Genomic DNA, 21,907 nt, shown 5'->3' on the forward strand with positions numbered 1-21,907 from the left:
CAAAATTAAATTCTGAAGAAAACCATTAATTTGAGATAGCCTTACCATCCATTACCTTTCATAACCTCAACAACATCCTATTTACTGCATGTCCCCTGTCTGGAATTTCCTGTAGCTGACCCCCAATTCACTGTAAGACCTGGTGAATCTTGTTAACGGATGTTGAAGGATGTCCTTGAGATATAATACCTCAGTAAATAATAAATATATTGTTTGGATGTACTTCCTATCCAGCACGATGTTTCACTTAATAAACATTACTGTCACCTTTTATTATGTTCTGAATATGAACAGAATCATTGTATGCAGGTGCTTCGACGGAGAACATATTGTGCTTATTCACGAAGGTGACAATAAGCTATCTATCACAATATCACTGGCTGACGTGATATCCGTGTTGGAGGGCTAGGCAGGTATGTTTCGCACCTGATTGGCTTATGAGAGACACAGCCCTTCTTGTTCCTCTTAAAAATTAATCAAACATCATGATAAATGTTTTTAAGAGCTACTTCTGTCTGTAAGGCAAGTTATCATTCTGTTTGTCGACTTCACCTCGTCGAGGACATTTCCTAGTGTTTGCTATATGTGTTGTCTCACATGATTCATACCCAGTCAAAGACCGGAGTCCATACTCAGTAAATAATCTGTTGCTTTGCTTAACATTGTAAATATTTGAAGTGCATAAATTAAAACTTGATTTGAAAAGATTGAATTCATCTATAGTGCATAGTGGTTTTAGACTGCACGAAGTGTGTAAAGTACATTTTGAATTCAATGTAAATTGAAATGGGGTCATGTATGTGACCTTTCACTTCAAGTTGATGTGATTTCACAAGATAAAGCAGAAAAGTCTGTCAATATATTGGATTATTTGTCCGAAGTCTGTGCTATCACATTACATGTTTTAAAACAGTTTCTTTCTTGTGTAAACGTAGCTGTGGGGTTGTAATGGGCTTTTCGATGAAAGTATATTTGTTTAATTTCTGAAAATGTCAATTTGGTTTCTTTAAATATGCTCACATAGTTAAATGTGTCAATCAATAGGCAAATGAAAAGGGATATTTGTTTTTTGGCTGTTTTATGTTTTGAAGTTTGATGTAATTTATGTTTTCTGTTTATCTTGGTGCAGTGTGTGTATTATATTAAAGTAATATGATGTATTGCAGTCACTTTACAGATTGTTATAAATCAATATGATAGCTGTGAATTATTGAATATGATAGCTATGAATTATTCAATATGATAGCTATGAATTATGTTTTCATTACCTTCATGGACACAGATGAAGGGGAAATTATAGTAACTCTCACTTAGCATTATGACAAATGTTCCACTGTTTTCAATGTTTGCAAAATGTGCTTCAAGAAGAAGGAATGTGGAGAAGCCTTGTACGTAGTTGAAACCTTTGGTCTGATTCCAAACATGGGCCCATTATTTGTGCCCCTCCCACAGTGACAAAATGTAGGTGAGGATCTTCAAATGTTGCTATTTTGGCTTTTTAAAAAAAATGGATGTTAAACAGATTGCATCAATCTTTGTGGAGGGTTGCAACAGGCTTTGAATTAAGATGAGGAAGTAGTTGATAAAACATGTCTTCTTCATATTGGAGAATTTAAAAAGGTGTTCAGGCCCGTCAGTCTGTTTATTTGTTGTATTGTAGCTTGCCTTAGATATTGTGGTGTAAATTAGGCTTATTTGCTATACTTGTTAGAAAAAAAAGATTTTTTAAAACTTTTATAAGACTTTTTGAGAAATATCAAATTATTATTATTATTATTATTATTATTATTATTATTATTATTATTATTATTATTAAACCCTTGTTTTGTATATCCCCCATATTTTGACTAAATGGTAAATGTACAAGAAATTGTATAAGTCTAGCCTGAAGGAAAATTAACATGACCTGCACTAGAAGTATGGTTCAGTGATAAAAACTTGTCTAAAATCATATGCATCAGCTGTTGTTTGCACAACTGAATCAGACCAATATTTACTTACAATTGGTTTGAAATGTTTTTAACCTCGTAATGCTTACACCATTAAAAACATTTTGTCTCCATTTAACCGACTGCTCCTAACTCAATACTATCACATATCAGGGAGGTGGGATATGTCCATTTATTCCCTGGGGGTAATATGCTGTGTGACCTGTGGAACAAGCTGAGGCTATAGCCCTCTTACACACCTTCCCGGTACGTGTACATCTGAAAGCGAGAAAGTCCTCAGCCGATTCTGACTGTGTGGCTGCTATACGCAGTCAGCCCCCAAATGAAATTTGATATCAATAAATTTCTAATAATTTAACTCAGGTTTAAGAAAGGTGGTGTATTAACAAAGGTTATTCACCCTAATCTAGCCAACAGGGGAAGTTTTCAGACGTCATTCTTGATTATTGAATATTTTCGATGGGTGAAAGTGGAGAGAAAACAGACCTATCGAGCTCTTGTTGACAAGACAAGTATCACGTTACAGGTTTTCTAGCAGGTAATGTATTATTCGTGATTTTTCGTGAAATTTGGTATCACAAGTTGAAGATTGTGTTCAAATTAGTGCGGCTCTATTCATAGTCGATGATAGATATAACACTAGACAAACATTATCTCGCCAACATATTTTTCCTGGAGTCTGCACATATTTACATGAACTGTTTGACAGGGATGAAATAAAGATGCGATGACGGCGGTCGTGTTAGCCCTGTCGCGTGGGGATGCGAGTTGATTCTAAGTTGTGAACAACCCCGGCAGGTGTTGAAAGGTTGATTACAATAGATAACGAGCTCAGGTGTACTTCAAAGTCAAGCCAGAACAGGTAGGATTGTAGTATTGTTTACTTACAAGAACAGAGCATCACTGTTCTTAAAAAAGGTTGATATAAACAAGTAACTGTGTTTGGGATTATGTTTCCACAATAGACTTTTCACATGTCTTTGTGAATATTTTAAACAAGTACGACTGAGTGACCTATGTTTTAGACAGCTTTGCAAGAGAAACATTTCAGTTTGGAACCATTCATTTAATTAAAGGGGAGAAGGAATCACAATCTTTGATCCATAAGTATACTACTCATAACGGTTGAAAACCAGCCTATTCTTTCCTATCACTATAGTTAGTCTTTCATGGCATGGCAGATGAACTGTAGTTCATGAAACAATCGTGTTGTCCTTAACATTTTTGAGTAGTATATATGTATATATAGTATATATTTATAAAATAGGTTTTTTTGCATATTTATCTCACACAACATATGCTTGTCCATTTTCTTTAAGAACCCTCCCAACATGTGTTGTCATTTTTAAACGTAAGTAAAATATCCGTATCTTTCGTGACCCCCCGATAATTGTGTAAACAAACATTGTGACCTTCATGTCTAGCGTGCCATGCGTTTAGATGTCATTTCATCGGGAGTGAACGTGAAAATCCAACATATGGAAACATGTCATGAATAAACAAGATAAGGTTGGAGAATATGTGTTGGCTAGTTTCGTAACCCCCCTGGAGGATGCCAAGCAGCTAGTGGAGCTCGCTTAATCCAAGACCACTCAAGATTTTAAAATATGTCGGCAAAAGGACGTGATTGTGTTGCTAGTTTGTGTATATAAACAATATGTACACAAGTGTCTCCTGTTGAATAAAGTGATGACAAACATGGAATCTGAAACTGACAAATATTCTGATATAAAGTCTGCCAATCTGATGTATACCTATAAACCCTCCATAGCCATGAATCTGACTTGTGACCATAAGTAAAGGTAATATGCTATTAACCTCTGAACTAATTATAGGGAGACACAAGAATGAAGGGTTCTGGTAATAAAAATTATAGGTAAGTATTCAGTGAATTTCTTGATGTTACACTGATGCTAAATAGCAAGTATGAAACATGCCCTAAACTGAAGCGAGGTTTGCTAAAGCAGGTGTAAAATGAAGCAGTGGTTTCTGAAAAGGATGTAAACTGCAATAAGGTTTAAATGAAGGGTTGCAAACAACTGAAATTTATGCTGAGAGGGTTGTTAACTCCAATATTACATACTTGTCCTGAACACAACTGTAACAAGACAACATCTTTTATTCATGCATGTGTTTTTATCAGTGTCAAATATTTTTCTTCAATAATGATTGGATGTCTTTGCAGACACACTTAACATCTCATCACATTAAAGCAAAATGAAAAATATTGTCGTGACCTCACTAAAGAAATATGAAGTATTATATTATTATATTATCATGTGGAACATTAAAATATCATAGAAAATATAGTGGTAAATGAAAATTTTAATTTAATTTTAAATGATAGTGAAAATATTTACATTTATGTTGATGGAATGGCAAAATATTAAAAAACGCCCCTAGGCAGTGATAAGAGCTGTATTGACAAAAAAAAAGGCATATGATTGAACAACTTATCTTCCAGAACTGTTCATTGCCTCTTTCTACAGTTTGTGATCATAGATATACAGCCATTAAACTGTATGACTGCCCCAGGCATGCACAGGTACATTCACCTGACACACCTGGGCGTACATATGACGTCCAAACAAGTGTACCTGTCTCGTTAAGTGCACAGGTAAGACTTCAAAGATGAATAGGAGATACCGGATAGATGCTGTGATCTTAATAACGGGTAGCAGGGTAGTGCCTGGGATTTGATGATACTTCCTGGTGATATTTAGGGTAATTGTCATAAAATTGATGTTTTATGTTTTATTATTTTTCTTTTTGGTCATAAATGGATATTTGATGGTTGTAGGACCTAGGGCATGCTTACAATGTAGTTAAACTGTTATTTTGAAGTATATGCATGATAAAAGGATATTTTGTGTGTGGAAATATGTTTCTATGGAGTGGATGAGTGAGTATGGTTTTACAATGTTTTTAGCAATATTTTAGCAATATCATGGCAGGGGGACACCAGAAATGGGCTTCACTGTTTCTTGGGAATCATCAACTGTACATAATTGATATGGATATTGCTTCTATATGATTTAGATACACCTTTAATGACTATTCATGTAAAAACTATTTATTTGAAACTATGATTGATTGAGTATGGTTTTATGAGGCTTTTAGCAATATTCCGGCAAAATATCGTGGCAAGAGATTGAAATTATGTACAAATGAGATATTTCTGACACTTTGGTGTTTGTCTATCCAAATAAAACATAAACTGAATATGATGCACACTATTTACTTGTTTTTGTGATAGACCGAAGGCCGCACCTGTTTGATATTCATAAAATTGGTGAATATTTTACATTCATTTTTTTGTTCTGAAATTTTTTAAATTTCAAAACAAAATAATCAAGGCACAAAAATTGTATGAAGCATCTTACAGTGAGAGTATTTTACACAACCAACTCTAAATCGCTTACATTCTAATGTTTGTTATCACAGATATAAAAAAATCAGTTTCCCAGTTACGAGAACATGATATCCTTGGTTCCTCCCAGGTTCCTACGTGCAGTGATTCTGTTTTGTTACAATTCTCGCCTTTCTCGTCTGATTGTGTAACAACATCTCCCATAAGGCACCTGTCTGCCAGCGGAACGCTTCAAACTGAACGCTGTTCCTCCACTTAACTTTGACTTATGCTTATCACCTCTAGATGCACATGGAATGCTAAATTCTATTTTTAGAAGGAATAAAAAAGGGGAGTCTTCGGAGAATGAGATTCCTCACATTTTTCCTAAACGTTATTGAGAGAGTCAATTTGGATTTGAAATTATACAGGACTTTGGCTCTATCATCCCAACTTTAAAGTGGGGGAGGTTAGTTTTAAGTGCCAAGGATACCAAACTAAAGAGTTATGTCAATGGTAAGTGATGTCTTGTATATATATTTGAATGAATATTTATATGCTATGGGTGAAAAAGGATATTTTTGGTTCTTTAAAGATAAGCATTCAGTGAAAGCAGTTTGCTTTGATGGGTTATGTTTATGCTTTTGGAGTAAAAGACTTGACTTCTGGGTTGCACTGACAAAACAAATAGACCTCCATTCATCGCTTTACTAACTCAGGTGAACGTATGGTTATGTTTCAATTACATGGCCATTAGAAATATATTAACATTTCTCCACATGTCCAAGATGACCTAGGTATTAAACCCATGAATATCCAGGGGTAGAATAGGTCATCAGCAACCCATGCTTGCCATAAGAGGCAACTAACGGGATCGGGTGGTCAGGCTTGGTTGATGCATGTCATCATATCACAATTGCGTAGATCGACGCTCATGATGTCAATCACTGGTTTGTCTGGTCCAGACTCGCTTATTGACTAACAACCATTATATATATATATATATTGCTGAGTGCGGCATTAAACAACAAATAAACCTCTGTAATACTATCATACAGAAAGATGTTATGGACCTTAGAAAGATGTTTAAGACTCATCACTGATTATTTCTGCTATAACTAAAGAGTGTGTGTTTGTTTTGTCATCGTGTCAAGGCTGAATAGAGATGAACCAACTTTCTTTGCAATGTAGAGGTTTCAACTTCAATTTAAAAAAAAATTAATAAATTAATTTGAAACTTCACACTTTGGGGTATTCAAATTTATTTTTCAGGTTAACAAATCTACATTTGAAACCTCTAAATTGAAAACAGAAGGTTTATCTCGTAATTCACTCACTCACACACAGATGCCCTGCTCCAGTGTGCTCTGGGTGGCCTCATCGGGGTCAGCTTCCTTGGAAAAGTACAAAACCCCAAATGCCAGGATTTTGTTTGCGATCATGTTAACAAAGTCAATATGCTGTCTTTGTGTTAATTTTTAAAGCCATGGGTAAATACAACCATTTGAGAGATTCTTTGTCTTAGGCTTAAACAGACAATTATAAACTTCTTTTAATTAACATGTTGTGTACATAACAGTGTGATTTTGATATGATTAAAATAACTTATGGGTAAGTCAGTTATTCAGCCATGATGCTGTTAGGTTCAAATGATGGATTTCCTGATTATATTAAAACTTTTTATTCTTGTATGACTTTGTGAGGCCCCTATTTCCTGGTGACATAAGTGTTTAGTTTGTCTCAGATGCTTGTCAGCAAGAGATGGCAAAAACAGTGTGGACTGTTTGTGTTGGTTGTGTTGTGACAGTGATAATGGCATACTCAAGTTCAACTTGACCTGTCACAGTGACCCTGTATCAATCTCATTAAAATCAGATCTTAGTTTTCGCTACCGCTAAACAAAGATCTGAGGACATCACATTTCGGGTCACGTCAGAACGACCTTTCGCATACTTTGACCGACCAATGAAATGACTGACAAGAAATCGATATTAGCCAATCAGAAGGCAGCTTTCACGAGCTTTATGACACAAGTTTCAAAATGGCGACTATGCTTCGAAACATATTTTGACCTTTTTTCGATTAAAAAAAATAAAACTGATGAAAAGAACATTCAGGAATGGCTTATAGATTTCCTAGATTGTATGGATATAATCATTAAACCCATAACTGTCGTTCGGAATACCCTCTTTTAAATTTTCCGAGGTTGCATGATTAGAAAACACATTCCGTCTGTCACTTTCATGATCTGGTAAGCGACGCTCTGATCCACCCGACGCAATCCAACTGCTAAGTCACTGACAATAGGAGTCATCCATCCAACTACCAATCCACCCCCTAACTCACTGACTATTGGAGTCATCCGTCCGACTACCAATCCACACCCTAACTCACTAACTATTGGAGTCATCCATCTGACTACCAATCCACACCCTAACTCACTAACTATTGGAGTCATCCACCCGACTACCAATCCACCCCCTAACTCACTTTCTATTGGAGTCATCCACCTGACTACCAATCCACACCCTAAACTCACTAACTATTGGAGTCATCCACCCGACTACCAATCCACCCCCAAACTCACTTTCTATTGGAGTCATCCACCCGACTACCAATCCACACCCTAAACTCACTTTCTATTGGAGTCATCCACCCGACTACCAATCCACCCCCAAACTCACTTTCTATTGGAGTCATCCATCTGACTACCAATCCACACCCTAACTCACTAACTATTGGAGTCATCCACCCGACTACCAATCCACCCCCTAACTCACTTTCTATTGGAGTCATCTAATCCACACCCTAAACTCACTTTCTATTGGAGTCATCCACCCGACTACCAATCCACACCCTAAACTCACTTTCTATTGGAGTCATCCACCCGACTACCAATCCACACCCCCAAACTCACTGACTATTGGAGTCATCCACCCGATTACCAATCAACCCGCTGACTCACTGACTATTTGAGTCATCCACCCGATTACCAATCAACCCGCTGACTCACTGACTATTGGAGTCATCCACCCGATTACCAATCAACCCGCTGACTCACTGACTATTGGAGTCATCCACCCGATTACCAATCCACCCGCTGACTCACTGACTATTGGAGTCATCCACCCGATTACCAATCAACCCACTGACTCACTAATCCAATAGGTCATCCACATCCTCAGTGATCCACCTTTCCACAATCCCACAGACTAAATTGCCTGCCAACCAAGCCAGCATCCGACTCATCAACCAATAAATAACTTATCCTTAATTTTACCACTCATCCACCAACATCCTCTATGACAGCTGTACAATGGGACACTTAAGTAACTCTTCATCTCCCTGGCCGACACGACACTCTCGGCTCCACAGCAGAGCTCCTCACTCGGCCACTTCAACACCACTGTACACACAGGACCATAACCATAAGCTGTTCAAAAATATTCCACCCGACTACCAATCCACCCACTAACTCACTGACTATTGGAGTCATCCACCCGATTACCAATCCACCCCCTAACTCACTGACTATTGGAGTCATCCACCTGACTACCAATCCACCCCCTAAATCTCTGACAATAGGAGTCATCCACCCGACTACCAATCCACCCGCTGACTCACTGACTATTGGAGTCATCCACCCGATTACCAATCAACCCGCTGACTCACTAATCCACCAAGTCATCCACATCCTCAGTGATCCACCTTTCCACAATCCCACAGACTAAATTGCCTGCCAACCAAGCCAGCATCCGACTCATCAACCAATAAATAACTTATCCTTAATTTTACCACTCATCCACCAACATCCTCTATGACAGCTGTACAATGGGACACTTAAGTAACTCTTCATCTCCCTGGCCGACACGACACTCTCGGCTCCGCAGCAGAGCTCCTCACTCCGCCACTTCAACACCACTGTACACACGAGACCATAACCATAAGCTGTTCAAAAATATTCAATATTTGAAGATTCCTATGAGATTAAACCGACAGAAAGGACTCAAGCCTTTGACAAGATTTGGCATTCAAATGACCGGCAGACGACAGGGATTGAAATGTTTGTTTTGCAAAGATGGCTGCGAGTAAGGTGGCAGAGGCTGACAAAGCTTGTGTGTGTTCATCAGGTTAATATCCACGTTCACAACGACAAACAAACCGTTATTCCTGTGTTTGAGGCGGTGGGGGATGGGGGGAGTCGTGATAGCGGTTGTCAGGTCGCGCTGCAGTGACCACACAATCACACGTGGGGAGATAGCGAGCGATCACAGATTGAGAGAGAGAGAGGTAGACGTCAGTCGTGCTACATGGTTGTGTGAAGCGATAGACTCGGGGCACTAGCTGATGTTGAGAGGGATGTGATGGTTCTACCTGAGCCTTGTTTCTGAAGGTGGTTGGTGGATGTATACTGTGACTTTGTCAACAACGGTCTACGTTGGAAACTTTGGTGCTTGTGATGGTATAGTGTTTATGTTTTGATTTTTTCATTGCCATGCTTACCATTTTCACTGACTTTCATGCACAGGTAGATTGAGTACAGATCTGTTCATGTGAATTACTGTATATAGATGAATGGTCTGTCATCATTTACCAGCATGTTAAAGGGTTCGTTCTTAATAAGACAATGATTTTTAACACCACACACTCTGACAAGCGTTCTTTAATATCATGCAGCATTAAAGTAAGATGTGTTCAAGTTTTCTCAAAACTTAAAATTACACATAAAGTTGAAATATTAAATTCGCTTAGGATATATACCCGGTACAGCTTCTCTTGTTTAAATTTTTTTTTTTAAAAATGGACATGATTACAAGTGTTCTCTTCACTTATATATTTAAAACAACTTTATATACATGAAATACCGTGTTTTGATTGGAGATTCAGTGAGTGAGTGAGTGAGTGAGTGAGTTTAACTTTATACACTATATCAGTTGTATGACAGTATGTCAGCCTGATAGTAGGAAAGCTCAAAGTGATGCTGGTGTTACTTCAAAGACTGATAACATCAACCCTTAACCAGCTCCATCAATTTAAGTGACTTAAACGAGTGCGGTTCCTCTCTCAAACCAATCACTCCCTATTATGTCATACCTGTTGGCCTCACTGATCTTCTGACGCTGACACAACAAGTGCCTTAAATAAAGTAAACACAGCACACTAGGCCGGCTGTATCAGCACTCTTACATAATAGTATAGGCATATATACAGGGTAGATAACTGAGGTGGCCCATAGAGTATTCACTCAAGGCTATTAGGTGTTTTAAGGAGGAGGATTACCTGTGTTTTACCTGAGAGAACGAGCTTTGTCAGGTGATACATCTTTACACTTGGTCTCACCTTGACAGGTCAATCTATAATGCAATGGACTGTCTAGACAAGGTAGGAGTTTATTTTTAACATATACCTGTGAGTTAGGGGTGAAATGTGATTGTTATAGTTATACCTGGAGTAGGTTTATGTGATGATAAGATTTATGAATTTACCTGTGCTAATATACAGGTGATAGTGATTTAAGGTTGAATCTGATGTACCTTGAGCTGTGTTGCAAGGGCACAGGTTGTGAAAGGTATATTTTACCTGCTTTACAATTTACCTGTGTCAGGTGTGGTATACTGTCAGTAATTAGATTTGTACATTTGATATACTGGAACATTGTGAGATATAGTCAACATTTAATTGACACTCAGGCATTTTTTTCATTTGTCCAGTCTACCTGAATTGTAACAGAAACTCACCTGTAATTAGTGTGTTGTGACTTCAGTGATATCAGGTGATGAAATACAAAATTACAAGCAAGTATCTATACGTTGACCTACTTGAATGTTATATCAATAACCTTGAAAATTAGGAATAACCATCTACATATTTAAATATATATGATTTTTATAGAACAAAGCTACAAGCACTATGGACGGGCTGCAGAACAATATGATATTCCATGTATTGCAATATCATACATTTTTTAATGCAATTTGTGCTGAAACATGTTAACACATCAAAATATATAAAAACAAATACTAACATATATCTTTAATACTTGGATCCCAGATTTCTAAATTTGGCAGCAAGAACAAAAAGAAATTGAACATCAAAGTAGCAGCTTACAAATAGATTATCATTATATTTACCTCACAGCTAGTAATGAAAACAGATTCAGACTTCTCGTCCCTTTATTAATCTGTTTGTTAGAGTTGCAAATAAATCTTTTTATACATATTTGCAGAATAGAGAAGCAAAATTCATTTTTCATGTCCACTTTTATAAAAATTGAACTGGAGAATTAGTGATTCAAATATTTAAAGTATTTGCTCTAATATCAGTTTTAGGGTAATATCGTATCAACGACACTTTGATATGTATCAGAGTGTATCTACAAAGTGTAATTGACTGTTTGGAGCAGGCGACTTGATGAAGTTGTTGACTTCCATGTTATGTAATGAGTCTGTGCCCGAAATTCATTTACAGAAAAACCAGTGAAAGATTTGAAAATGCACATGTATATAGTAACCAACTCTCAGACTCTGTCGGCATAGAATACTAGTTGCATGGTCCTGTGGATAATGGGACCATATAACAGAGTGAGTTATCTGAAGTGTCAGGAAGTTTATGAGGGCTGTCACAAAATGACAAGACGTTAAGCGGAAAACTGTTGTAGTAACACTTAATCATGTACGTGAACTGAAAACATCAATGACAGGCATGTTTAGCCTGTGGTACAGTTTCTGTATCCGGCGTGGGCGGCCCAATCATCTGAGGTGCTGTAATTAACAAGGCAGAGTTGTGTCCAGAAACCAATGATCGTGGTTCAAATCCAAGTGTGCCCTGATTATGTTTCTAGGTTTGTCAGCACCACACCCATACTTGTTGGTTTCCTCAAAGTGGTAAACGTCTAAGACCTGCATCACTTCGGGCTTTCCTCCCACATTAAACTGACAGGCAGTGATATAACTGGAATACAGTTCAAAGGCACATTAAATGAAACTCGCTCACTCAGTTTCTGTCTTAAAGTTGTCTTAAGTAGTTGAATACAAGATTATGTTTAATTAGAATCTTTGATCTGGCATACCATTTGGTACATTTTGACCACTGTTTAGATAACACAATCTAAACATGATCAGCATAGTCGTCTTCTTTTGATGTTACCATGACGATTCTCAAGCCTCCCTGTGAGTCAATTATTTTCTTCATCCCGCAACAACAAAATGACTTCAAAGGTTCTAAGGCTTGAATAAAAATAGCACTGGAAGTTGGTTTTCTCATTGAGACTGCTTTTAGGAGTTCCTTGTTTTTCGTATCCACTGATCCGAGAGTAGTAAAACTATTTCCGGCAATGTAACTTCATCCTGAAAAAACATCATATGTTTCAAAGATATGACAAACAACTGGGATATGGCAGAACAAGATTCTTCACAAATATCCATACTTCTATTTTGAAATGGCACATGCTCAAAGACTTTGTTCTTTTGTATCTTTTCACAAAAGACAGCATACCAGTTGACGGCTGCGATGGCAAATTGGATGTTCCAGCAATAGGATTCAAGCTGTGCAAACACCATTTGCTTCTTTCCTTATTAAAATTGTATGATAAGCAATTATACATGAATACCTTGACTTGAACACGTTAAATGGAAGGTAGATTTTCTTTTATTGCACTTGGTGATTTTTGGGCCCATGGTTTTTTTAATTTTTCTAATAAATAATCAATCAGTATGAATATGTTATCTTCAAAGGTGACCTTGTTTTTACTCTGTAATTGTCAGTGGAGATTTATGACAACTTGGTGCAATGTCTATCATGTGTACCTTATGTCTTGAGACATCCATTTCATAGTTTTCAAATCATCAATTTAAATTTGTATTTATGGTGTACATAAATGGTAAATCATCATGTCAAGTGATGTTTTATATCAAATTTCAAACTTTTATTGACCAAGTTGGTTACTGAATTCGCTGAAGGGATACAATGTGTTTTTTTTTAAAGTGCATATTAATACTCGATAAATCTTTTTTTACACTATGAATCATAAACAACTTCTGTTCTAATCTTTTTTTAAACTCTGAAACATGCAACATAGATTGTGTTAGGTAGGCAGAGCATGTAAACTGTTTTGTTGGTCATCTACCACCTACGACTCGACCTTCGTTAAACCGCTGATCATCTATAACAGTCATCAATTATCACTGTATATATGTTACACCCAATCTGTGCAACTGACCATTGCATGAAATGAGCAAGCAGGTTGCCCATATTGTGGAATATTTGGAGAATTACCGGTATTTTTCATTCACAACTATTGCCCAATGCACGAAATGGGCAGTAGCACAGATTGGGTGTAACATATATACACCTGTAGGCTTGAAGACTATGGACTTATCTCCCACCTCACCTATTTATACCATTTGTAATGTTTAGAACATGTAATTCAAAATCCCAATTGAGAAGGGAAGGTGCTTGGACATATCCATGCTAAGTATATAGTAAGACCTGATGTTGAGTTGCATGTTATCGTGAACATTAATAATGAATTAGAAGTACAAATGTTATAACAAATAATTGCTTATTTTTTTTAAAATCAGGAAATAATATTATTGTTTGGAAAACATTGCTGTTCATTAAGCCGACTCTTATGTACCCACCTCCGTCTGTTTGTCCGTGTGTGCCATCCTCAATGTAAATTTGTATGTATTGTATGCTTCGTTTATCATTGTATGATCTCAAGCTGTAATAAAGTGAATTTGAGTTGTGTTGAAAATCAGTGTCATATCCCATATCGAAATCTTGAGATGAAATATAATATATATAAAAACCTTAGATATAGTTTCATGTAAATAAAATAGATATTTTCATTGTCATTAAAGCCATCAGTGTGTGAGAATTTATTAATTCGGCATTGATGTTTTTATTGCTGTTAAATAGCCAGCACAAGCCTAAATAGAAATGCAGGATGTCATTTAGATCACTTAGTTAAACACCTTTCACCTCTCTAATGCATTTCCCCATGATAAGGAAAAGTACGGCTGTCAATCGTGACCAGTTAGTCTCCATGAAGATCCTAATCATATCATACACGATGCCATGTCACCTGAAGTGGCGACATCATCGGATCAGTTTTGGTGATAGTGTACTATCACAGCTACATTTAACATTACTATCAGCAGGGACCTACAGACATTTGTATTGTGGAGACCGGCGATTATCTCTCCTGTCTGACAACGCACCCGATAGTTAAAGTAAACATGTTTCCACGTGTGATCTATCATGATTATTCAGTTGTAAATATGTATTTATCATCTCATGCTTGGTTTAAGATTGACTCCCTTTGAAAGTTGGCTTGTAATCCAGTGGTGCGTTGAGTGGAGTGGACCGAGTTTGTTGTCAGCCATCTTTGAACTGTATTGTAAGGGTTAATCACATCATTTCTTTAGTAGTTATTGAACATCCATGACACAATCAGAAAATTATGGAAGGATAAAGACCTTAGGAAATCACTCATTGATATCACAGTGTCCTTTGGGGTAAGAATAGGTCCCCAGTACCCCATACTTGTCTCCCTCTTGTGATTTGGGGCAGAATAGGTCCCCAGTACCCTGTGCTTGTCTCCCTGTGGTGATATGGGCAGAATAGGTCCCCAGTACCTCATGCTTGTCTCCCTGTGGTGATATGAGGCAGAATAGGTCCCCAGTACCCTCTGCTTGTCTCCCTGTGGTGATTTGGGCAGAATAGGTCCCCAGTACCTCATGCTTGTCTCCCTGTGGTGATTTGGGCAGAATAGGTCCCCAGTGCCCTGTGCTTGTCTCCCTGTGGTGATTTGGGCAGAATAGGTCCCCAGTACCACATGCTTGACTCCCCTTGGAAATTCATTGATACTATTACCCACTTGTTTTCCTGGTCCCAGTGCCACACCATGTTCTTATCTCTAAGACAATTGTAACTTTGTGGAACGGAGCCCTCGTCCATACTGAATTAGTTACAGGCTGTTATAATATAGTTGAATGTATAAAACAACATTCACTCACTCACTCCACATTCCCAACATCACACGTCGGTGCATTAAGCACAGGGGATTGAGGAGCATCATCAATCATCTAGGCTAATGTAAGGTTACGAGTAAAATCTGAAATTTATTTTAAGTCCGATTCATTGGCTTTTGTACAGGCCACACCTGAAGGAGGTAATTAAACCCTTTGTTGTGTTGGTGGGACCGGACGGTGGGGGTATTTATCAGCTATTGTAGGAAATCCTCCCAACCCCTTCAGCTACTTAACGTGGTTGTTTATCAACTTGACAAATAGACTATGAAGTATTTCAGCTCACTTGGAAGGTAAATTAAGATTATCTTGGTTGTCCGGAGATTACGCTTCGAGGCCGATCTTAAGACTTGTTGTCAGAATAAGTGATGATCAATTGAGAGGTCCTCTATCTACTTTGTTGTGGAGAAAGTTAATGGCTACATGGGTACATGGTTACAGTTTGTTGGGGGGAAATGAGTCTAGGGATACCGGGGGAGAACCGGACATTAGAAGTGTGGGATGGAGCAACTAGCCCATTAGGACTCAATAAGTTGGATATTCAGTGGTCATCTTTGAGGCGGGAGGCATTTTATTTATTTTATTTTTTTTGTTTAAACAATCCTCAAGATATCTCCGGAAATTAAGTGTTGTGGGATGTGATTCACCAAGAGTATGGACGTTTGGTAGGACCTTTCGTGTATAGAGAAAGAAGGCAACACACTTAGCTTTTAGGTACTTCGGGACAATACATTGCTGATTTGTTTGTTTGTTGTTTAATGCTGCACTGAGCAATATTACAGCTATACGACGGCGGTCTGTAAATAATCAAGTCTGGACCAGACAATCATGTGATTTGCATCATGAGCATTGATCAACGCAATTGGGACACGATGATCAACCAAGTCAGCAAGCCTGACCAGCCGATCCCGTTAGTCGCCTCTTACAACAAGCATAGTCACCTTTTACGGCAAACCTGGGTTGCTGAAGACCTATGCTACCCCGGGTCTTCATGGGTAACACTAAGGAGGAGTGTTTGGTAGTGAGCCAGGTTGGGGTGAAAATAGAATAATTAATTCATTATATCCATAGTCATCTTTTCAGGTGCCTCTGTTTGTTTAATAATAAGACCGGTGCTACAGTATTGAGTGAAACCTTGTTAACTTGAAGTCCTGAAGACTTTTGAGAATTCAATTTTCTGAAAATCCCTCTTTCCGGGCAATCACTGTTGGAAACAGTTAGAAAAACTCAACATGGACTTTGAGTGATCCATTCCTCTGGAGGCCTGTGAAGATCCGGGGTACAATAGGTCTTCAGCAATCCATGCTTGTCATAAAAGTCGACTATGCTTGTTGTGAGAGGCGACTAAGGGGATCTGGTGGTCAGGCTTGCTGACTTGGTTGATGCATGTCGTGGTATCCCAATTGCGTGGATTGAGTCTCATGATGTCAATCACTGGATTGTCCGGTCCAGACTCGATTATTTACAGACCGCGGTCATACAGCTGGAATATTGCTGAGTGCATTGTTAAACCATAAACAGACAAACATTCCTCTGGAAATTTGATAGTCTGGAAGGTATGATGACATCAAAAGGAACAGAACCGTGGAGGTTGACAAGGTTTCATCTGTTGTGGGCGACAACATGACCCATTGTGATATCACCTTGTCGGTTGTTCTGGCCTGGACCAGGACAAGGTGGACATTTAAGTCCTGCTTTATTTGACATAGAAATTTATAACATTGTCCCGAAAAGACAAAGTATCATCAATTCAGTTTGTGTTATCTTCAAGTACTGTGTTTCTCTAGAGGACTTCTTTGTACTTTCAAAGGCTGTTTTTGCCACGATACCAACTGCCATACCAGAGTGTGTATATTTTTTATGTCTCTATCCCAAGAATGTCCTGGTTGTGGTGACGTGTATGCGCTGTTCAACCCTTTTAATCATCAGTCATGAAGCTGGAATCCATTATTGATGTGATTCTTCCAGCCTTTCAACCCTTTGAAATTACAGTCCTGAAGCTTCAATCCCTTGTTGATGTTACGATTTCTGTCATGCTAAATGTCTTTATTCTCTGTTGCAGGCAGACCTGCCTGACCCTGTCTCCATCATGGCCGACAACCTGTCTGCAATGCGGCCTGTCAGCATGCCTGTTGTGCGTCAGATCGACCGAGAACTGCTAAGTTGTGGAATCTGTCTCGAGAGATATAAAAATCCTAAGGTCCTTCCGTGTTTGCATACATTCTGCGAAAAGTGTCTCAATGATTACATTCCCCCCGAGAGCCTTTCCTTGACTTGTCCAATATGTCGCCAACAGTCCATTCTCCCTCTCGATGGGGTCATTGCACTTCAGACCAACTTCTTCATCACCAACCTCATGGATGTAGTGGGCATGCCCAACGTATGTATGACATGTGGGGAAGCAAATGCTAGGCCTGTTTCCAAGTGTTTAGATTGTGAAGAATATTTGTGTGAGAACTGTGTCCTTTGTCATTGTGGTATGGAGTCGGAAATGAACCACACGGTTGTCAGTCTGGACGAACTGTCGGGCCCAGCAGACAGTGATGAACCTCAGTTGGTCTGTCCAAATCATGATGGGAACGCTTTACCTTACTACTGCATCGAGTGTGAAACTGCCGTGTGCGAGGATTGCACGCGCGTCGAACACATTGGCCACAAGCACATCTCATTACATGAGGCTATCCAGGACCACAAGAACGGTCTTCAGTCGTTGATCTGTCAAGCTCGTTCACAAATCCCCAAGATTGAACATTCCATAAACTTAGTCACAGAAGTCTCCGAAGCTCTGGAGAGCAAGTCCCGGCAGACAGAGGATCGGATAACTTTAGCGTTTGATGAGCTGTCTCGTCTGTTGAATGAACGGAAGTCATCCCTGCTTCTGCAGCTCGGGAACGTGTACAGCACCAAGCAGCAGACCCTCTTGGAGCAGCGGGAGACGGTGGAGAGCATCTTGACTCGGATTAGCAACTGCTGTGATTTCACAGAGGAGACTCTGGAGAACGGGAACGAGACGGAGATCCTTCTGGTGAAGAAAGAGATGTGTGAGAAGCTCCAGGAACTGGCCAACCTTCAGGTTCAGTTCCAGCCTGAGGAAAACGAGTTCCTGTCTTTCGATGAAAGCTGTTTCCATGCTGTTGGGAAGACCTTTTCTAACCTTGGTGCTATCCAGACAAACAGTGCAATAGCCTTTGAAACAACAGCATCAGGTGAAGGGTTGAAGCAGTGTTATGTCGGTAGGCCTACTGTCATCACAGTTACAACTAAGGATAGGAAGGGTGACCTGATCACTATTGGATTTGCCAAGGTTCTTGTTGAGATCACTTGTGTTGATACACAGGATAAGATGGTGCCGACCATTACAGATCACAGAAATGGAACATATGATTTGACTTTTACCATCAAGAGAGAAGGACATTATACTCTAGATATTATGCTGTTTAACCAGCATGTGAAGGGATCTCCTTTCAAGATACGTTGTGCCCAAGGGAGTGAGGAGTCGGACCAGCTTGGGAGCTCCTCAAAGATCCCTAGGACTAGTGTTGTGAAACAAAAAGGAACAAAGCGGCCATCAAGTTCAAGATCACATGGGTCCAATCGCCGTAGCAACCTAATTGAAGATGACCTTCTTTTCAAGGTCGGATCAAAAGGTCGAAACAAAGGCGAGTTTACAAATCCTCAGGGAGTGTGCTGTGCTGAAGGAAAGATTCTGGTTGCTGATAGCAACAATCAGGTTGTGCAGGTATTCTCCAACAAAGGGGAGTGCCAGCTGCGGTATGGGTCCCCTGGTAGAGTGGCGGGCAAGATGCAGAGGCCAACTGGTCTGGCTCTGACCAAGAATGGGAACTATCTGGTTGCTGACTATGATAACAAATGGGTGAGTGTCTTCACCCCGGACGGCAAGTACATCAACAAGCTGGGTACTGGCAAGTTGTTAGGACCAAAGGGTCTTGCTGTAGACAATAACGGTCACATCATTGTTGTGGACAATAAAGCCAGCACTGTGTTTGTCTTTCAATCCAATGGGAAGCTGCTGCACAAGTTTGGATCTCGAGGAAATGATGAGTGTCAGTTTGCCGGTCCCCATTACGTCGCTGTCAACAACAACAATGACATCATCATCTCCGACTTCCACAACCACTGCATCAAAGTGTTTGATTCTGAAGGATCCTTCCTGTTCAGTTTCGGTTCCAATGGGGAGGGCAACGGTCAGTTCAATGCCCCCACCGGCGTAGCTGTAGATAGTAATGGGAACATCCTCGTGGCTGACTGGGGCAACTCTAGAATACAGGTACGGTGGAAGCTGTCAGATGGGCCGCAACAAGTTGTTGGTTCCATTAATGGATGAGCCTTTACAAACTATTTTGAAATTTAATTTAATGCATTTTCATACTTCTTACCTCATTTCTTTTTTTTTTTTTTTTTTTTGTTAACTGGGGCAGTCGGGTAGCCTAGTGGTTAAAGCGTTCGCTCGTCACGCCGAAGACCCGGGTTAGATTCCTGACATAGGTACAATGTGTGAAGCCCATTTCTGGTGTCCCCCGCCGTGATATTGCTGGAATATTGCTAAAAGCAGCTTAAAACCATACTCACTCACTCACTCACTCTTTTTTTAACTTTGTTTTCAAGAACATTCAAAATAGCATCCTAATTCAATCATTTTAAAATTGACTTTTGACTGAAAATCTTTTAAACATTTTTATTTTCATATTTGCAATTTGCACTTTGCATAGTGTCTAGAAAATGCAGAAAACATTGACCTGGGACCTGTTCCACAAAGTGATCTTAGTGCTACGACTCCCATAAGTGTTACAGCATTGGAGTTAAGGTTGTCTTAGGGCTAAGATGGCTTTGTGGGAACGGGCCCAGGGCAAAGATGAAGTAATCGGTGTCACATTGTTTTACATGTGGTAGAATGGTTAGACACAATCCTAGGGATTTGGGGAAGTACTGTTGTTGGACAACTGATGTTAAGTTCTCTACAGTGGGGGAAGATCCCTGATGTGTCCTCCATTGTAATGACTCAGCAAATACTCCTCACTCACCCACTTGAATAGTGCGACCACATACATTTCAAAAGCTTTTGTCTTGTTTACAGTATTTGGTTAGAAGCAGCATCAAGAGGCCTCTACTGAGACTTCAGTCTGTATTGCACTCCACCATATCAGTCTAACACCAAGGAACCATATCGTAAATCAGAAATATTATGCTCCAAGGGATATCACATTCTTTGGTATCTGTTATCAAACAAATGCACACTGACAGTATTCCACTTGTCCCAATGTTGACTACGCTTTCAAGTAGACATTTCTAACTGTTTCTGAACTCCAAGTGTTGAAGATTTTCAAGGCCTCAATCAAACCTGAAGTGAATCTGTTTGACAAGACAAGTCTCCTTACTGATGTTGACAAATGTCCATATAGTCTGAGAGTGCCTTGTGCCTTGTGTATGGAAGGCCGTGGCACCTATGATAAAGTGCTGTTGTTACGTCAGCTTTATCAAGACGATTGTCCAACAATATTTCTGACACTGAGTACATACTTCTGTCGTGACCGGTGAGAGGATTAGACTTATTGCCCCATTTGATCAATTATGTTTATCAACATTCCTTTAAAGCAATCTTTCCCCGTGGAGATTCTGGCTTAAAATAGGTCGCTAGCTACTTATGCTAGTGGTAAGAGTAATTTTGTTTGGGTAGTCAGACTTGATGACTTGGTTGATAGCATTTCATCGACCCCGATGATGTTGATCGTAGCTCACAATATTAATCACTGGATTGTCTGCTAGATTATTTAAAGGCTGCCATCATACAGCTGCAATATTGGTGAGTGGGGCGTTAAACAAACAACCAAAAAACATAAGCTATGCTAGTGCTATGATTGTCAAATCTCTGTTAAAGTATTGTGGTTACTGCATGGAGATTCCAGGTTAGAGTTTGTCCCCAGCATCCTATGCTTCACATATGAAGCGACTTAATTGATCAGGTGGCCAGGTTTGGTGACATTGGTTGATTGCATGTTATTGCACCCAATTATGTGAGATGTTGCTCATAATATTAACACACTATTATTTACATTCTGCCTTCACACAGCTTGGGAATGATGCACTTTTATTCCCCGTTAAGTAAACAACAAGTCAAATATATCATGTCGGACATTTTAATTAGACTAAAGACAGAAACACAAACCTTCCTTGCCACACTGACCAAATCCCCCCAAAATGACATGTTTTTGTGGTACCCAACGAAAGTGAATAATTGACCACTCTCTATCACAAAGTGGTTTCAACTTCCCGACAATGGAAGTTCATGCTAACATTAGAAAATGCAATCTCCTGACTGGAGTTCTAAGGACGTCTTTGTCCCACAACGAAAAAATGTCAACTCTAAAATGTTACTCCGTTCAACGTAGTGGTCTGTCACATCAGCATGACACGCACGAGATTTACCAAAAAAAGAACATGTGCAACGGGTGAGCACTTCCATATTAATCGAGTGTATTTGGACGAGCTATACCAAACCCAACCATGAACAACTGTTTCCTTCTATTCACAGCTGAAATATTGCTGAATGTGGCATTAAA

The 21,907-nt window shown here is 39.2% G+C and overlaps 1 protein-coding gene across 4 annotated transcripts in view; it reads left to right on the plus strand.

The window, feature by feature from the left end:
- LOC124144207 (tripartite motif-containing protein 2-like) overlaps positions 1–21,907 on the plus strand; it is a 70,846-nt gene that overhangs the window by 40,631 nt on the left and 8,308 nt on the right. For 2 of the 4 annotated variants that reach the window (XM_046513502.2, XM_046513501.2), the window contains exon 2: positions 17,392–19,617. In XM_046513502.2, the coding sequence (XP_046369458.2) occupies positions 17,419–19,617 (2,199 nt within the window). In that variant the 5' untranslated portion in view covers positions 17,392–17,418. Of the gene's footprint in view, positions 1–9,177; positions 9,761–10,560; positions 10,681–17,391; positions 19,618–21,907 lie in introns of those variants that run through there. The other 2 variants (XM_046513500.2, XM_046513499.2) reach the window with 2 other exon arrangements.

The sequence above is a fragment of the Haliotis rufescens genome, unplaced genomic scaffold (assembly GCF_023055435.1).
Source record: "Haliotis rufescens isolate VD_foot unplaced genomic scaffold, xgHalRufe1.0.p SCAF_7, whole genome shotgun sequence".
Classification (NCBI taxonomy): Eukaryota; Metazoa; Mollusca; class Gastropoda; order Lepetellida; family Haliotidae; genus Haliotis; species Haliotis rufescens.